The 27,202-nt window shown below is 58.3% G+C and overlaps 1 protein-coding gene across 1 annotated transcript; it reads left to right on the forward strand.

Moving 5' to 3' along the window:
* HHIPL1 (HHIP like 1) lies at positions 1-27,183 on the forward strand (the record flags this gene model as incomplete). Its single annotated transcript, XM_081155182.1, has 9 exons — positions 1-264; positions 6,461-7,107; positions 10,097-10,240; positions 12,478-12,806; positions 13,420-13,546; positions 15,977-16,122; positions 18,698-18,779; positions 21,839-21,921; positions 23,687-27,183. 9 exons carry the CDS (start codon positions 1-3, stop codon positions 24,229-24,231), a joined length of 2,367 nt encoding a protein of 788 aa, XP_081011308.1. The 3' UTR covers positions 24,232-27,183.
* Between the last annotated feature and the right edge of the window lie 19 nt (positions 27,184-27,202).

Consider the following 27,202-nt stretch of genomic DNA (forward strand, 5'->3'; position numbering starts at 1 on the left):
ATGGCGGGGCCCGGGGCCGGGGCGCTGCTGGCGCTGCTGGCGCTGCGGGTGCTCGGGGCGGCGGCGCACCCGCAGTGCCTGGACTTCAGGCCGCCCTTCCAGCCGCCGCAGCCGCTGAGCTTCTGCTCGCAGTACTCGGCCTTCGGCTGCTGCGCGCCCGAGCGGGACGCGGCGCTGGCCCGGCGCTTCGGGGCCCTGGCGGCGCGCGTGGACGCGGGCATGTGGGCCGCGTGCGCGGGCTACGCGCTCGACCTGCTGTGCCAGGTGAGCGGGCGCGACCGTAGCGGGTGGCGGGGCTGGACGCGGGCCACGGGGGGGGGGGGGGCAGCGGGCTTTGCCCACCCTCCGCCCCCACCCCCAGGCTCCCCGCGGGAGTCGCTGGGCCCGGGGCGGGGAGACGGGCATCCTGGCATGTCCAGGGCTTGGCCACTCACCGGCTTTGTGACGCGGGCCTTCTCTGGGGTTCAGGTTCCCCTCCTGAAGCAGTAGGGACAGACAAATGATGTCATCACTCCCTCAGTGTGGGGGCTCCTCTGTCCTGGGACCTCCTGGAGCCAGCCCCCCAGTACCCCGGCCCGGAGCCTCGCCCTTGTCCGTGGTACCAGGGTAGGGATCCATGGGCTCAGGGCCTGCGGAGGGCAACGCGCTGGCCTGGTGTTTGCTGAGGGACGTGGGGGACATTGCTTCCAATGAGGGGCCCTTCCCGTGGGAGCAGCCTGAGAGCCCCTCCCGGACCCTCCGTCCCCGGCGAGCCCCGGGCCTGTGACGCCTCGGGCTCTTGCAGACCCACCTGGGTTGGTGCTGTGGCCTCTCTCTGGGATGGCGCCCCCACCTGGCAGGGGAGCTCATCCTTCAAGACCACCTGAGTGACATCTTTTTGGTGAAACTTCGCTGCCCCATCTCGGCTCTGAGGGCGCACCAGGTTGTGTCTTGGGGGTTCGTTTTCCCTCCCCGTGGGTCTGCGCGCCTGACCAAACGGAATGGGAAGGTAATGGGGTCAGGGCTGTTAAGCCTTAAGGCTGGCCTTGGCCCAGCGCCTGGGCAGCGAGAGGCCTGAGGCTGGAGGGGTCCTGCAGGGGCAGGGCAAGGTCTCAGCCTTCACCCAGCAGGGGCGGGACTGGGGGTGGGACTGGAGGGCTGGCTTGGAGTCAGACGCACTGAGATTGGATCCTGGCTCTGCCCTTCTGGTGCCTGACCCCAGGCATGTCACCACTGCCCTCAAAGCTCCTTACCTATCCGATGACGCATCATCTTTAAATGGAGGCGATCTTACCCGCCTCCAGGATTGCCACTCAGACTAGACGACACATGTAAGGGGCGCCGTGGGCAGCTGCAGTTGGAATTCTCTAGCGCCTGCCTCCTTGGCCCCCCTGGCTGCCCAGCCCTGGGTGGGGAAGGAGCTGGGCCCAGAGGCCCATTTACCGAGGGCCTAGAGAGCCAGGGACTTGCTTGGGGGTCACAGCCCAGTGGTGGCCATGGTGGGCGCTGGGACCTCATTCATTGCCAATGTGAGTGGGCCATCTGGGTGGGAAATAGGGGATGAGAGCAGATGGGGGGCCCTGAGGAGCTCCACAATGCAAAGGGGGTGCTTGCCTTTGCTGGACTCTGTTGAGCCCCTGCTGTGCATCGCAGGGGGGCCAGGATGGACTGGTCAAGTGTCCACCTCCATCTCCTGCCTGGGGCTCCACAGGACCAGGTCCTGTGGTCTTCCCACCCCCATCACAGCAGGGTTCATGCATTCCCTCCAGGTTTGTTTATTGAGCACTTAGTGTGTGACAGGCCCGGCAGAGAGGAGGAAGGAAAGGGTCAGTCCTGCTATCTCCCCTGGCAGGAGGCTCCCCTCTTTTCTTAGGAATCTTCCCAGCATGGGCTGGCCTTGAGCAACCAGGGTGGAGTGGTTGCTAGCACCTCACCCCAGGCATTTCTGGGAGTGACCTCATATCTGGAGTGAGCTGGGAAAGAGCTCACGGTTTCCCTGCGGGGGCCTGGTGGGAGGGCAGGGAGGACTGATTGGAGGACTGTATACTCTGTGAGCCAAGGCTGTGTCTGGATTCAGCCCCTCCGGATTTCCACCACTGGGGCAGGTGGCCCAGGTGCCCTATTTACAAGTTTTAGTCAATGACAGTAGAGGAGATGGGCTCCAGGCAGGAGAGAGGCCGTGAAAACATGCCTACACCCACAGTCCCCTCCAGAACCTGCCTCCATCTGGCACCTACAACTCCTGCAGAGGCCCAGAATGGCTCCTGAGCCAGCAGGCGAGTGTCCCTCCTGGCCCTTTCAGATCCTTTCTTGGGAAGGTCACACTTTCCCTGGAAAAGTTAGGCAAGGCTTCCTGGAGGAGGGAACATCTTGAGTCGCATCTTGATGGCCTATATTGTCTGAGCATTTACTGAACAAACACGTGCATCACCTCAATTTATTCCTGCCAACATCTCTGTGAGGTTGGAACTCCTTTCCTCTTTTACAGAGGGGGCCGTAAGCACAGAGAGGTTAAGGAACTTGCCCAAGGGTACACAGGGGATCGTAGACTCAGTCTTCAGTGTGCTCTGACTCCAAAGCCCTTCTCTTAGTCACTTTGCCATATTGCCTGCCTTCTTGAAGCCCCACTGTGTGCTGAGCCCTGGGGTCCCTGCCCTAGAGGGTCCCACAGTCTGTGGGGTACATATGTTTGGAGATGATTAAGTCCTAGCTAAGCAGGCGGGCTGAGCTGTTTCTAGCAGCAGTGATGTGAGAGCAGAAGTGGAGAGCTCACCCCACTAGCCACAGAAGTACAATTTGGTGAATGCTGTGTCTGCGACATGGACCGAGGGCTGTGGGAGCATCCACAAGGGCCGGGGAGAGTCAGGGCCCTGGGAGGATGGAGGAGTGGAGACTTTGGCGTTGGGCTTCAGTCATGCTTTCCAGATGCAAAAGTGGGCAAGGAGGGACCATCCTACAGAACTTTGTCACAAAGACGCAGTCTTCCTAAAGAATGGGGGACAGACATAAGAGGCCTTCAGGACTCAGGACCACGAGTCTGAGTGTCAGCGACAGCACAGTAGCACCTTGGGGCAGTGAGGTGGGCAGATGTTTGCCCCTGTGCGGAACGGCCCAGGCAGCTGGGCAGTGTGATGCTGGGTCAGTTTTCCCTGGGTTTTCCGCAGCCTTGCCCTGCTGGCCACGGTGAGGCCAGCTGCTGACCGTCCTCCTTGGCAGCAGCGATCGCGGCACCCCCTTGTCCTTCCCTGCTTCTGGACTGGCCAGGTCTGGCACCAGGTTTGCATGGTGTGTAAGGAAGAAAACAGACCACGAGTGAAACCTGTGGGACCCTGTGTCTCCATGCGTGGGTGCTGAACCTTTTTTTCTTTTTCAAATTATAAGAGAACATTTATTTATAAAATCACAGAGGTGGGAGAAGCAATTTGTAGAAGAAATGGACTTAGGAAACAAGTTATAGAGGCAAAGGAAGGGCTCTTGGAGCTTAAAAGTGAGGAAGGCAAAGGTGACTCGCCTGGGGGAAGGGGGAGGGGAAGGGGAAGGGAAAGGCACTGAGCCCTCTGTCCTAAGGGTTTTAAGGGAGGAGATTTTAGGGGAGGTCCCAGGGGAAGATCTTAATAGAATATTCAGCAGCTTTCCAGGTGTGTCCTTTCAGGGTTGTGGTCTCCCCTGATGGATTGGTTGGCACCAGGGCAGGGGGTCATTATCCAGTGCAGCTGGTCCTGAGGTCGGCTGTGGCTGGTTTTGTTGCTCTTCTGGGCCTGGAGCTGAAACACGACTGAGGCCTCGATGTTATCTCTAGGTAGGAAAGGTCAGAGGTCCAAACCGCAGGACCTGTGATATGATATGATATGCTAGGGGAGGAAAGGCCACCCTGGGGTCGAGGCCCCACCCTACAATTGTCCTTTGCTAGGCATCCAGGGCTTTTCACCCTGGTGACCTTCTGTACCTCACCTGTTGCCCTTGCTCTGCTCATGTCTGTCTATCTGCCTATCACATCCCCCCATCAAGGGTCTTGGCTCTGAATTCTTTCAGAGAAAAGGGGTGAGGGTCTCTTCTGTAGCTGCTTCCTGCTGAAAGGGGGCAAAGTTTTCCTTCAGAGCCCGGAGATCCCTGCTCTCTGTCGGAGGCAGAAGGCCTGGGCACAGAAGGAGGTGGCGATGGTGTTAGAGGTGGTTTTCCTTGAGTGGGAGTAGGGCTTGTAACTTGGTGGAGTTTGGATGTTGTGAGGCCCCGGCTTGGCCACTTCTTGACGGGTGACCGTCTGTAAATAGGAGTCACAATGACTGTAACTCGTGAAGATTAAGTGAGGTGTATGTGCACAAGACCCTCCCTGGTCCTCCCACAGCCACTGGCTGGACTCAGGAGGCTCCAGGGACCCTGGGAGTGGGGAGGTAACACTGCACAGAAGCCGGGCCTGGCCATCCAGTCCTCTTGTCTGCAGAGTGGCGCATGTGAAACATGCTATTCCTACCTGGGCCTGGGACAGTGACTGACCAGACCTCTGTATGTGTCAGACTCATCACCAAGTGACCTTCAGTGCCACAGTAGCAGTGGGGGGTCCAGGGAGACAGGCCATGGTGTGACCAAAAGCACAGTCGAGTAACGGGAGGGAGCAACCCCTGGCCCGGAGCCTGAGCACACAGCCAAGAGGGCAGCCTGCCACCTGCTGCCCCCGGAGGCCTCTTGCTGGAACCTGGCCGGCCCCAGCTGGTGAGGGGGGACGTGTGGCTGTCAGCGCCTCCCCTACCGCCGGAGGAGCAGCCCCGGAGGCCTCCCTGGTGCACAGCTGAGTCAGAGCAGGCCTTGGCTCAATGAGCTCATGGTCGGGAGGGTATGTGTCAGACACAGAGATAAGTAACTACATCTGCTCTCGTCAGGGGCTCCAACCAAGGGAGGTCCTTATAGAGCCAGGGGAGCTGAGGCCTCTGCTCTGGGCAGGCGGGGCACAGGGAAGGTGCCAAGGTGCGGGGGCACTTAACTAGGCCTTGGGGTGGCCAGCTAGCTAGCCAGTGGAGCTGGGGTATACTCCACTTCACCGTCCGCCCACCCCGGCCCCTCCCCTCTGGCCCGTGACCTTGGTCAGTGGTTTCCTTCTCTGAGGCTCCACTTCCCCATCTATGCCAGGGGGACAGGAACTGGCCTTTTGCCTGCAGCTGCCTTGGGGAGGAATTTCGGATTCACCGGAGCACCCAGCCTGGCCCCTCACCCACAGTCTGACCAAATACCCAGGAGTTCTTACTGTTGTTACTGTTTCTCCCGAGGCTGTGGTTGTTATTTCAGGCTGCCTAGAATTCTGCCTGCAAGGGAAGAGCACGCCTGCAAAGGGAACAGAGCTTGCGGAGGCTCAGAAGCGAAAGTGTCAGGAAATGGGAGGTGGGCAGGAGGCAGGAGCAGCAGGGACAGGAGCTGATGGCGGAGCTGTGGGGAAGCTGTGGGCAGAAAGGATCCGGGATCAGGGATGCCTGGTACCAGTGTCTTGGCCCTCAGGTGGGGGAGGTGGGCTGGGCTCTTAGCTCTCAGGGCGTGTTCGCTGCAGGCTTGACACCGGGAGATACCTAATCAGGTTTGTTGCCTCAGCCTGAGTTCCACAAAACAGAACCTGGGGTAAAACTTGTGGGCTCTTTTCTTATTAGGGTGAGTGGACCCCAGGAGCAAGAGCGACAGGGGGCAGAGGGAGAGCCCAGTCCAGGATGCTGCTAAATGTGGCTGATGCTCCAGCTGGCAGAACCACGGTTCCCAGAAACCATGTAAACTGGGAATCGGGACTGTTGGCGGGCCCGGGAGGAAGGCAGGCCCACAGCCATCAGCAAGCTTCTCCCAGGGAGCAAAGGTTTGCCCCCGAGGCATGAACTCCTCATTCCAGATCATGCCCACGTGGGCACTGAATGGGGCCACAGTGGCTCAACAATGGGGAAGCCCTTGGTGGGAGGTGAGGGCTGACCCTTGGCTGTTGGGTTTTGCCCCATGAAGTTAGAGCCCAGCAGAGTTGGAAAAGGGGCCAGGGAGGCCCCGAGGGTCTGACTCTTTTGTCTCATCCCGTAACTGCCCTGGCAGCCGCTGGAGAGGACAGTCCCAGGGAAGACCTCCCAGCCCCAGGGAAGACCTCCCTGAGGAAGCGGCCCTTCGGTCGGGAGCTAAACAAAGGAATACCTTACGCAGATGAAGGGCAGGGGCGTCACTCGTATCAAGTGAGAATGTATATGAAAGAGCCTCAGACCCTCCTGGCACACAGCGGGCCCTCAAGAGTGGCTGCTGATGCTGTTGTTAGTAGTAGTTGTGGTTGTTTGTTCTAACAGAGGAATGAAGGCGAGGAGGCAGCAGGCCTGCCACAGTTGAGACTAAACCCGGTAACAGGCAGGTGGAGCTGTCTCCACTTTACCGATTAGCAGCCTGGCGTTCTCGGAGGTGGGGGACCCGTCCAAGGCGACACAGTGGGTCAGTGCCACCACCAAGCATCCCTGAGCCGTCCCTGTCTTGGCAGGAGTGCTCGCCCTACGCGGCCCACCTCTATGACGCCGAGGACCCGTCCACGCCCCTGCGGACGGTGCCCGGGCTCTGCGAGGACTACTGCCTGGACGTGTGGCGGGCCTGCCGCGGCCTGTTTCGTCACCTGTCCCCTGACCCCGAGCTCTGGGCGCTGGAGGGCAACCAGGCCAAGTTCTGCCGCCACCTGTCTCTGGACGACACGGACTACTGCTTCCCGCGCCTGCTGGTCAACGAGAACCTCAACTCGAACCTGGGCCGCGTGCTGGCCGATGCCCAGGGCTGCCTGCAGCTGTGCCTGGAGGAGGTGGCCAACGGGCTGCGCAACCCCGTGGCCATGGTCCACGCCGGGGATGGCACCCACCGCTTCTTCGTGGCCGAGCAGGTGGGGCTGGTGTGGGCCTACCTGCCCGACCGCGCGCGGGTGGAGAGGCCCTTCCTGAACATCAGCAGGGCCGTGCTCACCTCGCCCTGGCAGGGCGACGAGCGGGGCTTCCTGGGCCTGGCCTTCCACCCCCGCTTCCGCCACAACGGCAGGCTCTACGTCTACTACTCGGTGGGTGTCGGCTCTGACGAGTGGATCCGCATCAGCGAGTTCAGGGTTGCGCAGGACGACATGAACGCCGTGGACCACAGCTCTGAGAGGTGGCCTCCCCGGGGAGCCAGGCTGGGCGGGGGCGGGGCTGGAACTCGGCGGGCAGCACCCGGCCAGTTCACGCTGTGTGCAGCCCGGGTGGTTAAATGTTTTCAGTATCACCCTGGGAAGGGGGCTGAACCCCATGCTCCAGAGTCAGGGGAGGGATAGTTGCCACACAGACATCACAGGATCATGTCCACAGCCCTGGGTCAGGCACTTCCGATGGCTCGTTTCCCTGGGTTCTTGTAAAGCCCAGTGAGGTCGGTATTACTGTCCCATTTCACAGATGAGGAAGTGGAGGCTGCAGAGATGAGGTGGCCTGCTAGGTCGCACAGCCAGGAAGCATCAGAGCTGGAACCCTGGCCTGTCTGTCAGGCAAGCCCCTCCCACTGATCCTCTCACCCCCACCCGGTAGCTGTGGCCCCAGGTGATTGAGCCCCGACTTCTCCTCACCTGGATCCTTCCCCCCTCCCCGCCCCCAGCAGGTTTATCCACTCCTTGCCTCCAGGCCTCTGTCCCCCTCGACACTGACCCTGTTCTCTGTGTGCTATTTATGTCCGGCTGCATCTGAAATGGGCTTGGCCAGACCTGGCATGGAAGGCGTGGGCATCAGTCCGAGTCCGGTAGGGAAGTGAACCCTGTTCCAGACAGTTCAGTAGGCGGAACCCGACATGGGAGTTACTGCGGTGTTAGGGACGATGACAGACACCGTGAGGGAGACGTGGGGCAGCTCTGAGTCTAATCCGTGCCACCACCTCTTGGGCTGGAGGATAACGTGAGGAGGTGGGGGCCCTGGAGCCCCAACACTGGGGCCACTCGGAAGCTGGAACCACGGTGGGCCCGGCAGCAGGAGGTGGATCCAGGGAGGAGGGACAGCTGTTGCCAAGATGCTTCCTGGAGAGAGAGAGAGAGAGAGAGAGAGAGAGAGAGAGAGAGATAGATATGGGAGAAATACCCTGGTTTCTCGCTTCCTCCAGTCTCCTGCCAGTGCCCAGCTGAAGACGGCCTAGCGAGGGGGCGTGGGAAATGTAGTCTTAGGAACTAACCCTCAGGCAGAGAGCAGGTGGGGGGGCGCCAGGACTGGACCTGAGGGCATAGAGGCAAATAACCGTACATCATGTATTTGATAAAACTGTTACACGTTGACACTGACGTGTAAGAAGGAAGGGAATCAAATATGCTGGCTGATACGAGGGCTCCTGGAGATCTGGTCACGTAGCAGTAATTTTGAGCATGAGCTCCCTGGCAGCCAGAGTAAAAAGAGGAAACGCAATTCTTATGACCTTATACGAGGCTGCATCCCCAGTTCTCCAAGAGAGGCCAAGTTTATCACCTGGATCTCACAGAGCGGAGACAGACGGATGGAATGGATGTATCTTCAACAGTGACATTTAAAAATGGATTCCTGATAAAGACTGAAGGTGCAACACAAAGCATATAAGTTAACATATTTCAGACTGAGGGTTCAACGAGGGTTCTCTGGGGACCTCACGCGTACAAGCCTAGGCATGGCCGGCTCAGGGCACGACCAGGAGTGAGGGGTTATCCTCGCTGGCGTCAGCGGTCTGTCTGTGATCCCAGGGCTGGGATGCCGAAGGGAAGCGGATGCCTGACAGTTTGAGCTGCCCTGTCTGCAGAGGGCCTGGAGTTTGGGGCTGTGTGATTACCAAGTCATTTGTCTTGGCCTCACCTGGAAAGGCTTCCAGTCTCGGCTCTGAAGGCCCAACACCTGGGGTTCAAGTTCTTGACCTCTCTGTATCTTTGTTTTTATAACATATATATTGTTTTACACATATATATATAAAAACCTCACTCGAGGATTTTTTTTTCCATTGATTTTTTGAGCAAGTGGAACAGAGGGAAGGAGGGAGAGGGGAGAGAGAGAGAGAAACATAGATGTGAGGGAGACACATCAATTGGTTGCCTCCCGCATGCTCCCTAAGCAGGGCTGGGGATTGAACCTGCAACCCAAGTATGTGCCCTTGACCAAAATTGAACCTGCAACCCTTTGGTCCGTTGCTCTAACCACTGAGCCACATTGGCCAGGGCTCTAATCTATATTAATAAAGGATTAGTAAGTCAGTAACCAGTCCTGGAAAATAAAATCAGCTGAGCACTTCAGTCAGAGGGAACTTGACACAGGGGGTTGGCTACAAAGGTGCCAGGAGGGCTGGAGAAGAAAGGGGGACAGTCAGGTTACCCACAGAGTAGTAACTACAGGAGGCTGCTACTACTCCCGAGCTGGAAGAACCACAGGGGAAAGGTCTGCGCGGCTCACTTTGCCGCTCCTGGTACCAAGATGCCTGGGATGAAACCCGGAGCCCACATTTACCAGCCACTGTTGCCACTGTGGCAGCCACCGATCCTGGAGGCAGCGCCAGGAGCCTGGGAAACGGGCGCCTCCCTTCTCCCGCCTTCCGCTTTCCACTGGCAAACCCTACCGAAGCCGGCTGGCTGGCGGAGGTATAGTGGGAGCCCCCCCCCGCCTTGGCCGTAAAGGCGGTTGCTGATGGGGGGGTGTGGAGGTGAGCACAGCCCATGCCACCCAGCCCACCCCTTTCCAAGTCACAGCAGGTAACAAATGGGGGAGTGTGGAGAAAGCGCTCAGCTTACGTGGCTGGCGTGAGTAGCTATGACCCATGGAGAAACCAGTTGTGCCTGGGTCAGTAGTTCCCCATGATCACAGCGGCAGGTGCTGGCAGTGGGGAGCAGTAGAAAAAGTAGACTAGAACTGGCAGGCTCGAGTTCTAGTCCCAGCCCTGCTGTGTGACCTTGGGCAAGTTGGCCAACCCCTCTGAGCACCCTCATTAGCACAAAAGAATGAATTATCTCTGCCCAGCCCATCAGATCTTTGTAAAAATCACCTGCTATAGAAGACTCGAAAAGTCTTTCCAACTGTGAAATGGTATCCAGGAGAGGGGAGGGTTTATGGCTGTGACCTTGTTTTGTATTTTGGTTGAGGTTATTTTGGGGGTGCTGGGGGCACTTATCTTTTAGGATAATCCTGGAGATCGAAGAACCAGCTGCAAACCACAACGGCGGCCAGCTGCTCTTCGGGGACGATGGGTACCTCTACATCTTTACCGGAGATGGCGGGATGGCCGGAGACCCCTTTGGAAAGTTTGGAAATGCCCAAAACAAGTATGTCCTGCTTTTGGCTGGCTGGTGGGCTGGTTTACATATCCCTGGGCTACATACAGCTCTGCAGGGGAACCGCCTCCTCGGCGACGCAGTGCAGGGCGGCGGAAAGGGCCTTGGGCCCCAGCTCAGCCCGCAACTGGCCGGCGGGAGACCCAGCCAGGCCGCTCGCTGCCTCTCATCAGTTAGAGATGAATAATAGTAACCTCCATGGCAAGGCTTGTCCTTACCAGTCAGAGCGATGATGCCTGTGGAGGGCCAGGCACAGGGTCCGCTTCCCACAGGTACCTGAGAAGCAACACCAGAGGGCATCTGGGAAGATGGGATTGTTTTCTGAAGTCAGCCCAACCCTGCTGGAACCAGAGGAAGGAGAGGGGTGCTTCTCAGACCAAATGGGGAGCACTAGCTGGTTGGAGCAGGGCTGTATGGGCACGTGGGTGTTCTGCCCCAGGGGTCACCCATCATGGCTCAGAAACAAGCATAGTTTTGCTCTCAGCCACGTCTTGGCTTGAGCAGCTGGCCTGCCGTCATCCCACTCCTGGGCGCACACGCACACACTCACGCTTGGAGAGTTGTGAGTCTAGACGAAGCTATCCTGCAATCTCAGGGCCGCCGCCTCCACTCTCTTAGCCAAAAGTGACAAAACCTTTCTCTGCCCAGAAAGCAAAAATAGCAAGTCCGACGTTGATTACAGTAATTAACGTGTTCACGGCGTGCGACTCGTGCTCACGTGTGACAGAGTAAGAGGCATCGCAGCTTTCTCATGTTTAGATGTGTTTAGAGATGAAGTTCAGAAAATAGAAATTAAGGATTTGTGGGTAATTGGACAGAACTTAAAACATTATTTTGCTGCTATGAGTTTTGCCCACTTACATAGGGAGCCTGGGGTGTGGTCTGCAGCTTGGTGGTGAGCAGGCTGGAGTGGACGGGAGGAACCCTTGGGCCGTCAGGGGTTAACTGTGGGGCTGCTATTGGGTGGGAGCATTTTGTCACCTGAAAGAGGACACTGTGAGATGTCTCTAGCGAGGGAAATGCTGGGGTGCTGATGCTATGTGAGAATGACAGGGGCACAGTTGCATCGAATGTGCAAAGCACGGCAGTGCTGCCTTTAAAAGCCGCCTGGTGGGCGTCCACCAAAATGCTGACCATGTGGTAACTACGTAGGTGCGTCAGAAATCACAGCCGAGAGTGTGGCCCCCAATGTGCTTCCCATCTTCAAGCACAGGGCAGATTTCCCCCATCAGGTGTCACTTTTGTCTTGTGACAAATGAAACCCACAAGCCACTCACCTCCGGGAGCTATGAGAGGTTAGGGCTACACCCCTGTTCTACGTGGCTCTGGAGGGCCCCAGAAGGGGACACTGCACGGTTCCGTGGAGTGGCCTGGCTTCCAGTCCAGAGCTGCCCCAGGGGATCTGGCAGGTGGTCCCCCTGGGTTGCCACATCTTTGAGGTTCGGTGGAGGGTGTAGGGTGGAGGGGGTGGGGTGAACTGAACCACACTGAGGCCAGCTTGCTCTCTGTGGGGTGGTTCTGCCTGCCATAGTCCTGGGGGGGCGGGCATGAGAGGGAAAGTGAGGATTCAGCCTCTGGCTCCTGCTCAGATCAGCGGTGTTCTCTCCCCTCTCCCAGCCCCGACCTGTACTCTGTATGGTGCACGTGACTTTGCTTGTAAGCCATTCATTCGTTCACTCAGCAAACACTTAATGAGCACCTGCTGTGTACCAGGCACTGTGCTGGGTGCTGAAAAAACTGCAGGAGTCCTTTTTCTGGGAGCATTTATTTTTACCCTGTAGCACAACCCTTTCAGAGGGACCACCCTCAAGTTAGGGTGAACAGGGGCCTGGGAGGTCAGACAGTGTTGTGGTAAAGCCTGTGGGTTTCTGTGGCCAGCCTGCCAGGACCGGACCCCAGCCCCACCATTTGCTAGCCGTGTGGCAACTGGGCATTCTGTGACCTTTCTGAGCTCAGCTGCCCCCATCTGTAAAATGGGGTCACAGTAGTACCCAGCCACCTGAAGGGTTTGTTAGGAGGCTGTCGATGGAAGGGATGTCCAGTGCTTGGGACACAGGGCTTGGCACAAAGGAAGGTGCCGGGTGGCTGTTGAATGAATGAAGGAGGTGACCCAAGCCGCCCGGGCCTCTGGCTCCGCAGCGGAGGCGCGCCTTGCCCCCGGCTCCCCAGCGCCCCGGTGCGGGGCGGCCCGCCCCAGCCCGCGCCCTGTCCCGGCCTCCCGCCCGCAGGTCGGCGCTGCTGGGCAAGGTGCTGCGCATCGACGTGGAGCGCGGGGAGCGCGGGCCGCCCTACCGCGTCCCGCCCGACAACCCGTTCGTGGGCGACCCCGCCGCGCGGCCCGAGGTCTACGCGCTGGGCGTGCGCAACATGTGGCGCTGCTCCTTCGACCGCGGCGACCCGGCGTCGGGCGCGGGCCGCGGGCGCCTCTTCTGCGGGGACGTGGGACAGAACAAGTTCGAGGAGGTGGACCTGGTGGAGCGCGGCCGCAACTACGGCTGGCGCGCGCGCGAGGGCTTCGAGTGCTACGACCTCAAGCTGTGCGCCAACGCCTCCCTGGGTGAGCCGCGCGCCCCGCGCCCACCCTACCCCCACCCCGTCCCCACCCCCACCCCACCCCGCCAACGCCTCCCTGGGTGAGCCGCGCACCCTGCGCCAGCCTCGCTTCCCCGGCTGCCCCGCCCCACCCCCACCCCCACCCCACCCCCTCCAACGCCTCCCTGGGTGAGCCTCGAGCCCTGCGCCCCAACCCCCTTCCCCGTCTACCCCGCCCCCGCCAGGCCTCCCTCGGGGTCTGCGGACGCTCACGGAGACCGCCCCTGGGGAACCCCTGGGCCCAGATCCGCCCTCCACCCCAGGGGATGTTCTCCAGTGCCTCCCTCTGGGGCCCCTCACACCTCCACCTGGGACCTCACCTTGCCTCTTCCCCCCTCTCTCATGATCCTGGGATGCTTCTTGCTCTTCTCCCCCCCCCCAACCCACGCTCTCCTCCCCACCTTAAAAGCTATAAGCATCTCCCATGATGACCGTCTGAGTCCCCATCTCTGGCGCTCCCAGGGACCTCACATGCCCTTGCCCAGCAAGACTCAGGAGCACCCGCAAAGATTTGTTGTGAGGTGGGGCAGGCCCCTTCCACTCACCCCAGACTCACCCAGCTTCTCCCCACCCTGCAGATGACGTGCTCCCCATATTCGCCTACCCGCACAAACTGGGCAAGTCGGTTACGGGGGGCTATGTGTACCGGGGCTGCGAGTACCCCAACCTGAACGGCCTGTACATTTTCGGCGATTTCATGAGTGGGTAAGTGGTCTGACAGCAGTTCTAGGAGGCAGCGAGGGCAAGGGAGCAAAGTGGGAGGGACACTCACAACTTCCTAGACAGGCCCAGGGTCACCCTGGGGGGCCAGGACCTGTCACTGCACCAGCTGACCAGGGCCCCAGGGTGCATTGGTCCAGGAGAGGCCAGAGAGAACACCCTGCTGGGGAGAGGGGAGCTGGGGTTTAGCCCAGGCCTGACCACGGGGGCCCCTGGAAGCTTGCTGCCCGATTCCCACCCTCTTTAGCTTCTGCTGGGGGCAGAGCATTCGCCCCAGACCTGCTGTGGGTCAGACTCCTTCCCCATGGGGGCTTATGGGGCCTCATGACCACCTCGGTCTCCCATTGTACAGAGGAGAAAACTGAGGACCAGAGAGGCCCAGGGAAGATATACACCTGGCACGATTGTTGAAGTATAGCTGAGGTGACCTGGGTCCAAATCCTGGCCCCCTTATTGGCCATGTGACCTTGAGCCAGTTACTTGACTTCTCTGTGCTTCAGTTTTCTCACCTGCAAAACGGAGACGATAGCAGCTGCCTCCAGGCTGTTTGAGGACTGAGTCCGTTAGTGCACACCGAGCACTGAGAATTTAGTGCGCGTTCACTGTCTGGTAGCTATTGGTTATCCCCGCTCTAGACTCTGCGCGAGAGGGCAGCTGTTCCTCGGGAGGAGAAACGGGGAGTTAAGGGAGGCTCAGCTGGCAGCAGAATTCTCACCTCTTGCAGGCTGCTGACCTGGGTGGGTGTGTGGCCAGTACCCCTGCAGCTGGAGCTGAGGGAGAGCCCTGACCTGGGCCTCTGGATGCTGGACCCTTTTCTCAGCTCCGCCCCTTTCCTTGGGGGCTGCCTCTGGGACTCAGCTCTCCCATCTGGAAAGTGGGTCTGGATGAAGCCTGTTTTAACCCCAGTTCTCCTATCTCCCAAGTCACCTGACCAGAGATTTAACTAGTTTTGCCAACCTTTCCCAAGCCCATCTACTGGGTCAGGCTTTGTGCCAAGGCTGGAGCAACAGAGTTGATAAGTACCTGCTACCCAAGTCATGGAGACAAACAGTCCTCTCTAGTCCAGCCTCAGAGAGTCTGTGCACAGTGCTGGAGAAGCCCAGTGTGAGTGCAGTCAGGAGGGCTTCCCAGAGGCGGGGACAGGGAACAGGGCCTGGAAGTATCAGTAGGTAACTGACAGGTGGGGAGGGGAGTAAGGGGCCAGAGCAGCATATTTTGGAGGTGCTCAAGCTCCATCTCGTGCTCTGAAGCGTGTGCACACTCCTGGCACCTGCCTTGCAGGGTTCTGAAATCCACGTCAGCTCCTGATTCCCTCCTGCTGGTCAGTGGGTGGGGCTGAGCTGAGGGGGCAGGAACCAAGCTGGTCCTTTGGTCTCTGTGTGCCTTCCCCCACATGCTTTTCTGTTCCATAGCAGGTGCTCAGTAAAGACTTCAGGCAGGGCCAGTTTCATGGATGTGAAGGGCCCACACCTGGCTTAATGCTCTGCTGTCGCTCTCTTGAAATTCTGAACACTTTCAGAACAAGGGCCCTGCAAGCTCATTTTGCACTGGACCCTGCAATTGTGTATGGTCCTAGTTGTGTTGGGGGTGGCACCAGATGTCAGACCAGTGGGGTCAGACTCGACCTGGGATTCAACAACCTTGGGACTTGAGTTCTGGCTGGGAAAGAATTCAGAGCCAGGACTCAGACAATAAGAGAGCATTTATTTATAACATTACAGAGGTGGAAGAAGCAATTTGTAGAAGAAATGGGCTTAGGAAACAAGTTATAGAGGCAAAGGAAGGGCCCTTGGAGCTTAGAAGTGAGGAAGGTAAAAGTGACTCGCCCGGGGGTGGGGGGGAGAAGGGAAGGGAAGGGAAAGGAAAGGTGAAGGCTACTCCTGGGAGGGAGAGCGCTGGGTCCTCTGTCCTAAGGGTTTTAAGGGTGGAGATTTTAGGGGAGGTCCCAGGGGAATATCAATAGAATATTCAGCAGCTTTCCAGGTGTGTCCTTTCAGGGTTGTGGTCTCCCCTGATGGATTGGTTGGCACCAGGGCAGGGGGTCATTATCCAGTGCAGCTGGTCCTGAGGTCGGCTGTGGCTGGTTTTGTTGCTCTTCTGGGCCTGGAGCTGCAGCACAACTGATGTTATCTCTAGGTAGGAAAGGTCAGGGGGTCCAAACTGCAGGACCAGGGATATGCTAGAGGTAGAAAAGCCACCCTGGGGGTGAGGTCCCACCCTACAATGGTCCTTTGCTAGGCACCCAGGGCTTTTCACCCTGGTGACCTTCTGTACCTGGCCTATCGTGTATGCTCTGCTCAGGTCTACCTGCCAACCACAGTGTATGGATAATAGACGAGCGACAGGCGGGTTGGTGGGCGGGCTTCCCCTGCGCACCATGCCAGGCACTGCCCCACAGCTCATCCTCCTTCGCAGGCGTCTGATGTCCCTCCGAGAGAACCCGGGGACAGGCCAGTGGCGGTACAACGAGCTCTGCATGGGCCGTGGCCAGACCTGCGAGTTCCCGGGGCTCATCAACAACTACTATCCACACATCATCTCCTTTGCAGAGGACGAGGCCGGTGAGCACCGCTGAGGCCCCCCCATTTGGGCTGCCCATGCCTGACTGGTCCCCACATCCCGTGGGTCTTTCTGGCCTGGGGTTCAAGGGATGGAGTCTCAGGCCTGAAACCGCCTTCAGGATGAAGGGGGATGTGTTTAGTGGGCTCGAGACCTTGCTCGGGCACCGTCCTCACCAGCCTGAGCTTCAGCTTCCTCCGCCCGCCCCCCACCTCCGCCCTGGGTAAGGTTGCTGTGAGGGGCAGCGCAGTGTCCAGGGCAGTTAGGGGACCAGGAAAGTTAGGGGAGCAGGAAGCAGCAGTGGAAATGCAGGCTGGTGGGGGAAGAGGGCCTCCCAAGACCACTGCCCTGGAATCCTGATGGCAAATGCATTGGGGCCTCTAGAACGAAGCCGCGTCATCTTCAGAAAGTGGGCGGACACTGTCTTCTTGCCTGTGAGTGGGTCTCCCATTTGGGCACTTGTGTTTTCAATGCAAGGAGCAGTGGGGGAGGGGAGAAGAGGGGCCATGGTGGCTGGATCCCGCTCCAGCCTCCTGCCTTTGTCCTTGGCCCTGGATTGTCCCTGGACAAAAGACCAGGGGCCCACGGTGGGGCCTAGTGAATGCTTGGCCCGGTTGCTGGGCAACACCCACCAGGGGGCCTTTTGAGGGGTGTCCCCTGCAGAGCTCAGTGCCCAGAGCCCCCAGGCCGGAGTGTGGGAAACCTTTGTTGAACCGACACCCATCAGAATCTAAATTTTCCAAAGGGCAGCCCCAGCCCCCACTGCCCTCCCCAAGCCCACTGGGCCCTTGAAAATCCTTTCTTTCGGTCAATAGGAGGTTAACATGTTTTGGAAGTAGAGATGCTCTGTCTCCACCCTCCTCACCCTAAACCCCCCACCAGGAGGCAGGGCCTGGAAGATACATTTCCCAGGGGCCCTTCCTCCACCCCCTGCGTGACACTGAGTGATGTGACAGCCCAGTGGAGGCCCTTCTGAGACGGACAGTCTGGGGATAGCCTGTTGGCAGGCTTGGGCAGGCGGCCCCTGGAAGGCACAGAGCTCTGAGTGCAATGCAAATAAACCTTTCCCAGCTTTAGGCTCCCCGCCCCCCCCAGTTGTTCTTCTGATCCTTGTAAATTGCTGAACAAGGACCTCTGCTGGCCTGGTGTCATCCAGGGACCGTCCACATCACGGAGACCAGGAGGGCAGCGTGGCTCTGGACAGGGCTCGTCAGTGCTGATGGGGGCTCCCTGCCTGTGCATGGGGCTGGGGCCATGGCTCCCAGCAGGTCAAGGCTTGAGGGGCAGTGGAGTGTGGTCCAACCCTGTTACTTTACAGGTGGGGAAACCAAGGTTGACGATTCCTCCCCAGTCATGGGGTGGGGAGTATTGTGCCCGGCCTGGCGCCTGGAGGCCTCCCCGAGCAGGGCCTTAAGCTTGAGCTTGGTCGGCCAGGAGAAGACAGTGGAGGAAGGCATTCCAGGCTGAGGAAGCGGAGTGTGCAGGGACCCCTGAGTTGCCCCAGGGGGCTGCAGTGTAGATGGGAGGGCTGCACAGCCAGGAAGGAGACAGTGGCTCCCATGGGCCTCTCTCCAGGAGGAGACCCAGAGAGGGAAATGTGGCCTGTGTCTTGGCCTCCCAGCCACCGTGTGTCCTACATCAGTATGGGCTTGGGGGCAAAAACACTCCTGAGATCTGGGCTTGGCTTAACCACTCCTCAGCTGTGTGATTCTGGACAAGTCACTTGGCTTCTCTGAGCCTCTGTTTTCTCATCTACAGGATGGGAAAAATGAAGCCTATTTCCTGGGCATAGGTGCCTCTGGCAGCAAGGGCAGAGAGCGGAGGGCTCAGGTCCCCTGAGAGCGCACATGGTGCTGGGTGCTCATGATTCCACTCACTGCATTTTCACTACAGTCCCGAGAGGTAGGGAAACCGAGGCTGAGAGTGAGGCTGTCCCGGAGCTGCTGGTGCTCACATGGGGCTGAGTGCGGGGACTGGCATTCACGCGAGGGACGCCCAGAGCTAGTGTTCTGCCTGCTTGTCTGTCAGTGGAGACAGACTCTGGCCTCTAGGACTTGGCTGGCCCCAGATCCTGGGTGACAGTGAGAACAACAGTAATAGCGAATGCCGATTAAGCACTTACTGTGTGTTCTTTTAATCCACATGGCAGTCCTGTGAGGCATTTTGTTTCGGTATGAGGAAGCTGAGGCTCAGAGAGCCACGTGTGCCCCGTTACCTCGTAAGCAGTTAGTGGGGAGCTGGGCCATGGACCCTCATTGTGCCCAGAGGTGTGCGGAAACCCAGGCAGGTCACGGGGGCTGGGGCAGCAGGAGGGAGGCAGGAGCAGAGGTCAGAAGCTGGGTGGGTCCAGGCAGAGTGGCCACAGTCCTGGAGACTGTGCTGCAGAGGCCCTTGGGCCTGTCCAGATGCCTTTCTCAGTCTCAGTTTCCAGTTCTGGGCGCTGCAGAGCTGCACTGACCTGGACCACCCTCAGGGCCCCTGAGGTCAGGGTTGGTCTCAGAGCCTGAGGTGGGGCGTGGGGCCAGCCGGGACAGTGTCCAGGCAGCATTCTCACTCCTGTCTTGTTTCTTGTCCAAGGGGAGCTGTACTTCATGTCAACGGGCGTGCCGAGCGCCACAGCTGCACATGGGGTCGTCTACAAAATTATCGACCCCTCCAGGTGAGTCCCCGCCCACAGTGCTGCCTGAGCTGAGCTGCTGCCGTCTACTAGGAGCCTTCACTTCCATTACCTCATTGACCCTCTCACTCCCTAAAGTGGAGATTATTCATATCCCCATTTTTCAGATGAGAAAACTGAGGCCCAGAGAAGGGAAATGACTAGACAAGCCCATACTACTGGTGAAGGGCGGATCCAGAATTCAAAACCTGGTCTGCCAGCCTCGAAGTCCACCTCTATCCATGATAAGAGGGAGTCAGGGATACTGATAGGGCTGAATAAATGCAAGGCCCATCTTCACATTAAAAAAAAAATTTAAAAAAATTGAGAATAGTTTTAGGTTTACAGACAAGTTTTTCCCATATACCCCGTACCCATGTCCTCTTTTATTTATTTTCCTCTATTATTGAAATGTCTTACATTATTACGGTACCTCTGTCATAGTTAATAAGCAATGTTGGTACATTACTACTAATTAAACTCCATACTTCTTTTTAAAATTGAGGTAACTCCTGCAGTTTTCAAAATTTTTCTCTACTTCTTCCCTTTTTCTTGCCCCAGAATCCCACGTCACATTCAGTCATCAGTCTCCTTAGCTTCCCCTGGTCTGTGACGGCTTTGCAGACACCCCTGTTCACCAAACCTTTTCTTTTTAAATTTTTTAAAATATATTTTTATCGATTTCAGAGAGAGGAAGGGAGAGGGAGAGAGAGAGAGAAACATCAATGAGAGAGATCATCTGCCTCCTGCACGCCCCCTCCTGGGGATCGAGCCCGAAACCGGGGCCTGTGCCCTGACCTGGAATTCTAGCTGGTGACCTCTTTGGTTCCTGGGTCGACGCTCAACCACTGACCCGCACCGGCCAGGCTACCACGCTTTTTCTTAAAGCACAGATCTATTCGTTATTGACAAAACTATTTCTCAATAAAAACCTAAGCACTTCCTCTCCCCACGCCCCCTTTCGTTTTCCAAGGCCCCTCCCACCTCGGCCTGGGCGGCGCCGGGATTTGTGCCACCCTGGAAGGGCATGTGTGAACTTTGCATTTTCCTTCGTTCCTTTTTCCCTGTTTTGTATAAACTTTTCCATGTTGCCACACCACCCTTGTAAGGGTTGTTTTTAATAGCCGAGTAATTTTCTGTTGAGTCACTGCGCCCTAACCCTTGCCCGAGCCTTGGACACTTCCAATGTTTTAAAACAGTGCTTCTCTAAGGAAATGTCACATTAGGGAGCGCCTAATTCACGCCAGATGCTGCCCTGGGCCCGGCTGCCTTGGTTGGTGCAGCGCGATACTGGCCTCTTACCCCTGCGCGCCCCGGGGGGGGGGGGGGGGGGCCACTGGGCCAGCGGCGTGGGAGGGGCCCGGAGCAGGCCGGCCTGCCTCCCTCCCTGACCCTTCTCATCGCTTTCATTTCTCTCTCTCGGAATAAATGTGTTTCTTTGCCCTGCACCGCACTGCACGGAGGCCCCATTCCAAAAAATGAAGAAACGGAGCAGAGCCGTGCGGGTGGGTCACCCACTACGGCCCAAACCTAACCGCTGTGGCACTTTTTGGTGTATCTCCTACTTTATTTTTCTCCTCCTTTTAATCTTCACCCAAGGAGTGAGGATATTTTTTCCATTGATTTTTAAAGTATATATCTTCATTGATTTCAGAGAGACAAAGGGAGAGGGAGAGAGAGAGAGAGAAACATCAGTGATGAGAGAGTCATGGATCGGCTGCCTCCTGCACGCCCCTGCCTGGGGATCGAGCCTGCGGTCTCCTGGATCCTAGGCTGATGCTCAGCCGCTGAGCCACGCCAACCAGGCTCTCCATTGATTTTTTTAGAGAGAGTGGAAGCGAGGGGGTGAGGGGGAGAGAGAGTGAAAGAAACATCGATGTGAGAGAGACACATCAATTGGTTGCCTCCTGCGCATGCCCCCATCGAGGGCCGGGAATCGAATCTGCAACCCAGGTGCGTGCCCTTGACTGGGAATCGAACCCGGGGCCCTTCAGTCAGAGGGCCGACCCTCTAACCACTGAGCAGCACCGGCCGGGGCTCTCCTACCTTTTGCATAACAAAAATTTTTGACATAGTTTCATCTGTGTGCATCTTATCTGGATCCAGGGCAACCAGAAAACCCACCCTCTACAGCTCTGCCAAGTGTGTGTCTGCTTATTTCTTTAGCCTCTGGGAGACAGGCCCCTGTCCCTCCATGGCTTCCCTCTTTTGCCAGGCCCATCTGGAGGCCCCCCTCCTTTCACGTGGCTGCTTTGCCGCTTGGGCTTTCCCCCTGAGCCGGTGGAGCCCATTGAAGTCTTGTACCCATGTGGTCAGTCCCAGGATCGGCTGGTCCCATTCAAAGACTCACAGATCGACAGCCAAAAACTAATTAGAATGGAATTCCATTCCTCCTGATGCCCCTTGAAAATGTCAGAGGAGCCCGATTCATAGTCCTGGCAACCTTCTCTGACTCTTTTCTCTCCCAGCTCTTAACACCCCCTTCTAAGGCCCCTGGCCCCCCCAGCTCTGCTGGCAACCCGAGACACACTCTCTCCCTGCTTTTTCCTTTCAATGGACTGAATCTTTCCCTGGCTCCTCCAGGTAGAGGAACCTCTGTTTCTGTATCTCCAGACATCCAGGAACCAGAGGGGCAGAGAGAGGCCATCCTAAAGGCTGTGGGCAGGGCTCCAAGGCAGGGTTGTGTTTACGGGGTTGGACGGGCAGGCTGTGCGAGGAGGAGGGAACTTGATCATGTTCTGAGCACAGGTCATGCTCTGAGTTAGAACTGGCTCAGGTGAGCCACGGGCCCTCATGAAAATGCTGAATGGGCACTGGGCGGGCCGTTAGGAGGGATTCCTGGCCTGGGATTGGGCTCCTGAAGGTCCCTGGGGCATGGAGCATGGGGGACACTGCTGGTCACACAGTAGGGGCTCCATAGATGGCCACCATTGTTACTGTGCACATCTGCCCAGGCCTGAGAGCACACTGGCCCTTCTCCTCCCTGCCTGGCTACGGGGGAGGGCCATGTCAGGGGTACACGCTCTCCAGGGCGGGGCTCACAACCTCCTGTGTGTTGGCAGACGGGCGCCCCCTGGCAAGTGTCAGATCCAGCCGGCCCAGGTGAAAGTGAGGAGCCGCCTGATCCGCTTTGTGCCCAAAGAAAGTAAGTGCCCGCCAATGGGGAAACGGTGGGGGCGTGGGTCCTCAGCTGGACCTGGATGCCCTTCCTTGGCCCCTATGCCTGGCCCTGTGCTGGGCACACCTTAGACACTCAGTTAAAGAGGGCAGTGGGTGCCAGTCCCAGGCTGCGGGTGGGTGGCACCAAGGGGCTGCAGGTCTCAAAGGGGGCATGGCAGAGGGAGAAGTAGCTGTTGCCAGGGAAGAAACACTCCGATTTCATGAGAGGGACAGAGAAAGAGGGGGTATCCATGTGTGAGCAAGGAATATTGTAGTTATTCCAGGCTTGAGGGCCTCTAGGGGAGGGAGCATCTGGGCTGGACCTGCCACAAGATGGTTCCACTTTGATGAGGGTGGTGGGGAGGGAGTGGGGACTGCCAATCTTCACATCTGAGGGGCTAGGCAAGGCCACCAATGACTGCCTCTGGGATGGGGATGGGGGGCAACTGGAAGGGGCATGTCCTGAGGAAGGGGATGTTCCTCCAGGCCCAGGCCAGGTGAGAAGAGAGGCCTAGTGCTGCCAGACCTTCCTGTTCTTAAGAGAAGCAGGAAGTCCGTCCACTAAGCATTTAATTCACTCGGTTAGCACCTGCATGAGCTTCACTCTGGGGCTGTAACGCCGAGCGAGACGCATTCGATGTCTGCCTTCTAGAGTTGTTACATACAAACCTCCCAATTTGAAAATGTTGGCTTTTAAAAGCCGCCTTGTGGGCCAAAGGAAATACTTTGGCGGGCCCAGTGTACCCAGCTGGTCACCAGTTGGCAGACTTGGTGTGAGGTTTGCAGGAGGAGGAGGTTTGCTGGGCACCTGGCAGGTGGGGGCGCCTGGCCCTGAGGAAGGGGTACCCTGGGTAGGGGAAGTTGGGGGAAGAGAGGAGCTCAGTGTCAGGAGAAGTTAAGTCTAGCCTCAGATGGCTTCGGGCCTCGGCCAGTTCTCCATCCGCTCATTCAGAAGTTTCTGGCACTTTTGTGAGTGACCTGCTCTGTGCAGGATGCTGGCCACAGAAGTCAGACCAGGCCGGGTCCTGGCCGGGACACACAGAGATGTCATTTAGTGTCCCAGGCCCAGTGACAGAGTGTGTGTCAAGTGCCATGGGGACCCAGGGCAGCACAGGAGGAGGGTGGTGGTGGTCTTGGAGCTGAGGCTGAGGGCTGAGCCTGGAAGGAGGAGGAAGGGTTGGGGGTGGGGCAGGGCAGGCAGACGGAGCAGCAGAGGCAGAGCCGGACGTGAGGGGCACTCACCCTGTCCAGAGGGGCCTGGCCTGGCTCTCCTCCTGCCCATTCCCCCGTGGCCCCTCAGCAATTTTCCCCATCAGTGGGCCCTAGCGTCCCCACCCTTAAACAGAAATTTGGAACCAGAAAGGGTCACTTGCTCAGAGAGGCCCTCCCAGAGGCACCTTCCCTTCCACTGAGCTCCCTTTACAGTGTGAGGGTCTGACCCCGCCCCCACCTTCCCAAGGCTGGGACTCCCAGGAGGGCAGGGCTGGGGTCTGGGAGACCCAGCAGCTGGGGGCCCGGGAGACCCAGCAGTGGACCCGCGGGAAGCAGCGGGCAATGAGTGTTTGATGAAGCGGCACCTGGCACCAGCTCCAGGCCCACAGCCTGTGGGGCCAGGGTGACCCAAGAGGCAGGCCAGCCTCGGCGTCTGAGTGGAGGGTAGGCGAAGGACATCTCTCCCTGGCGTCTGCGCTCCGGGGTGGACAGCTGGGGTGGCCAGGGACGCTCTGACTACAGGCTCTTCCTCTGTGCAGAGTTCATCCGGAGGGCAGAGAGCACCCCGCGCCCCACAGCGCGCGCGCCCACCAAGGTGCCCAGGCGCAGCCGCCCCACGGCCCCCCCGCCCGTGCCCACCGGGCGCCCGGCAAGGCCCACCCGGCGGCCCGGGGGCCGGAGGGGCGGCGGACGGCGGCGGGGGCGGCCTGGCGCGGAGAACTCTGCGCCCTCGAACGGCGCCGTGCGCCTGGTGCGGCCGTCGGGCCTGAGCGCGGGCCGTGGGCGTGTGGAGGTCTTCGCGGGCGGACGCTGGGGCACCGTGTGCGACGACGGCTGGGACATCAAGGCCGCCGCCGTGGTGTGCCGCCAGCTGGGCTTTGCGCACGCCGTGCGGGCCACCACGCGCGCTGAGTTCGGCGAGGGCCGCGCCCTGCCCATCCTGCTGGACAACGTGCGCTGCGCGGGCGATGAGCAAACCCTGCTGGAGTGCAGGCACGCTGGCCTGGGCACGCACAACTGCGACCACCAGGAGGACGCGGGCGTCGTGTGCAGCCACGAGGACCCCGACCTTCCGCGAGCGTAGTGGGTCCGCCTGGCTGTCTTCTCTCCGGTAGGCGCTTGGCAGGGCCCTCCCCCTGCGCCCACCTGGCGCGTGCACACGAGTCGGAGGTGGAGGTGGCCGTGGGTGTGATGTAGGAGGTGGCACACCGGAGCTGTGGACATTCCTGAGGGGTGCGCGGGGTTTTCTGTGTGTCCCTGCTCATGGGCCCTGAGTGTGCTGGGGCCTGTGGCCCTGTGCGTATGCGGTCCTGGCAGGAGGCTGTCTTTTCTTACCTCTGAGCAGTCGCAGGAACACAATCTGGCCTTGGAACCCTGCAGCTGCCCTTCGTGGACGGACATGGCCCCCGGCTGTGTCAACAGAGGCACAGCCGGTGGACCAAGGGAGAGGACCAGGCCTGCCCTGCCATGGCTGGAGTGGAAGGCCCTAGACCAGCTGAGGACTGTGGCCCAGAGAACATGGACCGTGGCCCAGCAGTCAGAGGTGCTGAAGAGGACAGGAAGGCATCTGGGGGGACAGAGAGAAGCTGTTAGACCGACAGGTCCAGGTGACCCGTGGGCCGTGGCTGCCCCAGTGAGGGTCAGGCTGCCTGGGAGGAAGCAAGCGCCTGGCGAGGGCTGGTGTTGGGGGGCGCACATTGGATCACCTCAGGGAAAAGCCTCCTGGTCATCTTGGACCTTGTCATTATGTGGGTGCTCTGGTGGGGGCAGGTACTAGGACACCCATCCCTAAGGTCTGACACTGCCCTGCTCCTCAGGACAGAAGCCACCAGCCACTCCCAGTACCCAGGCCCAGGGTGAATGGGGGGACTTCAGGCTTCTCCACTTTAAAGGCTGTGTCAGGGCCTCTGGGGCCACCTGTGTCATCTCTAAACCCAGCCTTGCTCATTGAAATCCCAGGGAACCCTCCCATCCCTCCAGCCCCACCCCAGGGCCATGCCAATATGTGCCTGTTTATAACCCGTCGGCCTCTTCTCTCTGACCCATGCCTGCCTGGGAGCGGGGGTGGGGGTAGGGGGCTGGGGTCTGCAGCCTCCCTCTGCTCACAAGCAGAAGTTTCTTTGACCACTGAGGGCCTTGGCCCGCTCATGCTAGGCCTATGGAAAGGCATCAAGTACCACTGAGCTCAGCCTAGGGAGCCACCTTTCTCCTCTGACAGTAGGAAAGGCCCTCTGCGGCAGCCAGGACAGCTGCAGGCAGCAGCCGAAGGCTGGCAAGCTAGTGGACAACCGCCAGTTCCCCAAGGCATCCCTGTGTTTTATATCTTGCAAATATTTGACTGCGAAGCTGGAGACAGGTTCCAGCCTTGGCTGTGTGACCTTGGGCAGGTCACTTAACCACTCTGAGCCTCATTGGAACAGAGAGATAATCAGTAGGATGATTGGAAAAATAATGAGGTAACATTTGCAAACATGTCCAGCTCATTCCAGGTTGCTTCCTGGACAGAAATACCAGGCTGGTGGTGTCCACGCTGGCAGCTGCCCACTGCACAGCACAGTGGGGAGGGCTATGCCACTTGTAGGGACCACAGTGGAATGACCTGGGACAAATCCTCAAAATGGAAGGAAGATGAGCCTCTTCATGCTAACATGTAGAACCATCATCTTCTTGAGGAGACAGCAGCCCTCTCACCCCCTTGCTAAGAACTAGCATTTACTGAACACTTACTATATGCCAGGTTCCTCAGGTGTGCTGGCTCATTTAATCCTCACAATGACCCCAAAAGGCACCCTTGACATGACCATCCCTCTTTTCCTGGTGAAGGGGGGACCCCAAGTTGACTATGTAACTGGTCCTGGGTCCCACGTTTTGTGGGTGAGGCAGCTTTGAACCAAGCCCCCTTCCCCAGAGTCTGATCCTTCTACTTCCTTGGGCTACCTGTCCCCTGCCAGGCCACTCAGCTGAGGACAGCCACTTCAGGGCCACATCTGTCTGCATCACCCTCCACAGTTCCTGCCAGGAAACTACTACCTATGGCATTGGTTATACCAGTTATGCTCAAATTTAAGCAGGGTCACTTGTAGGGCTGGTTAATACCCAAGTTGCCAAGCCCCATTAGAGTTTTTGACTCAGTAAGTCTCGGTGAGGCTGAGAATTTGCATTGTGACACCAGGTGATGCTGATGTGCTGGCCTGCGGGCCACAACTTTGAGAACCATTGTATGCACTAATGCTGTCCAACAGAAATGTATTATGAGCCACACAGGTAATTTCAAATTTTCTGCTAGCCCTGTTATAAAAGTGAAAAGAAACAGGTGACATGAATTTCAATAATATATTTTATTTAACCCAGTGTATTCAGATATTATCGCTTTTAACAGGTAATCAATATAAAAACATCAATAAGATTTACATTCTTTTTGTACGAAATTGATGTGATCCAGTGTATATTTTACGCACACAGCACGTCTCGGTTTGGACCAGCTTCGCTTCAAGTGCTTGATGGTCACATGTGGCCAGTGGCTACTACAGTGCATAGGTTAGGGGGTCCCTGGGAAGGGCCAGGTGGTTGGCCACGTGTTTCCCAGCGCGCCCTCTGCTGGTGGCTCTCCGTGCTGCCCTGAAAAAGGCTTCAGGCCGGGCCTTGGCATGCCAGCTCATTGTTCCTCACTGATCACAGGAGACCTGAGCGGGTGATGTAGCTAAGGAGAGGGGGCACAGTTGACAGAAATGCCAGGTTGAGCCATGGTCACACTGAGCCAGGGGTTACTGGTGGTGACCAGAGAATATTAAGGAACGCCCATTCCTCTCATTCTTGCTAGACAGGCTCCCACTCACACCTGGATCCGGAGGCTGCCCCATGCCCACCTCATGTGGGGCCCAGACTGTGGCATGAACAGTTCAGGACCTGGCCCTGCCCTTCTTGCCCTCAAAGAACAATTGTTCGGGGTCCTCCCTTCAAATTGCCTTCAACCCCTGGCGCTTTCACAGCCCAGAGGGGCTGTGACACGCCCCCTCACCCGGCAGCCCAGGCAACCAGAGGTCTCCTGTGGGACC

Source organism: Miniopterus schreibersii, assembly GCF_964146895.1.
Source record: "Miniopterus schreibersii genome assembly, chromosome: 1".
In the NCBI taxonomy this organism is placed as follows: domain Eukaryota; kingdom Metazoa; phylum Chordata; class Mammalia; order Chiroptera; family Miniopteridae; genus Miniopterus; species Miniopterus schreibersii.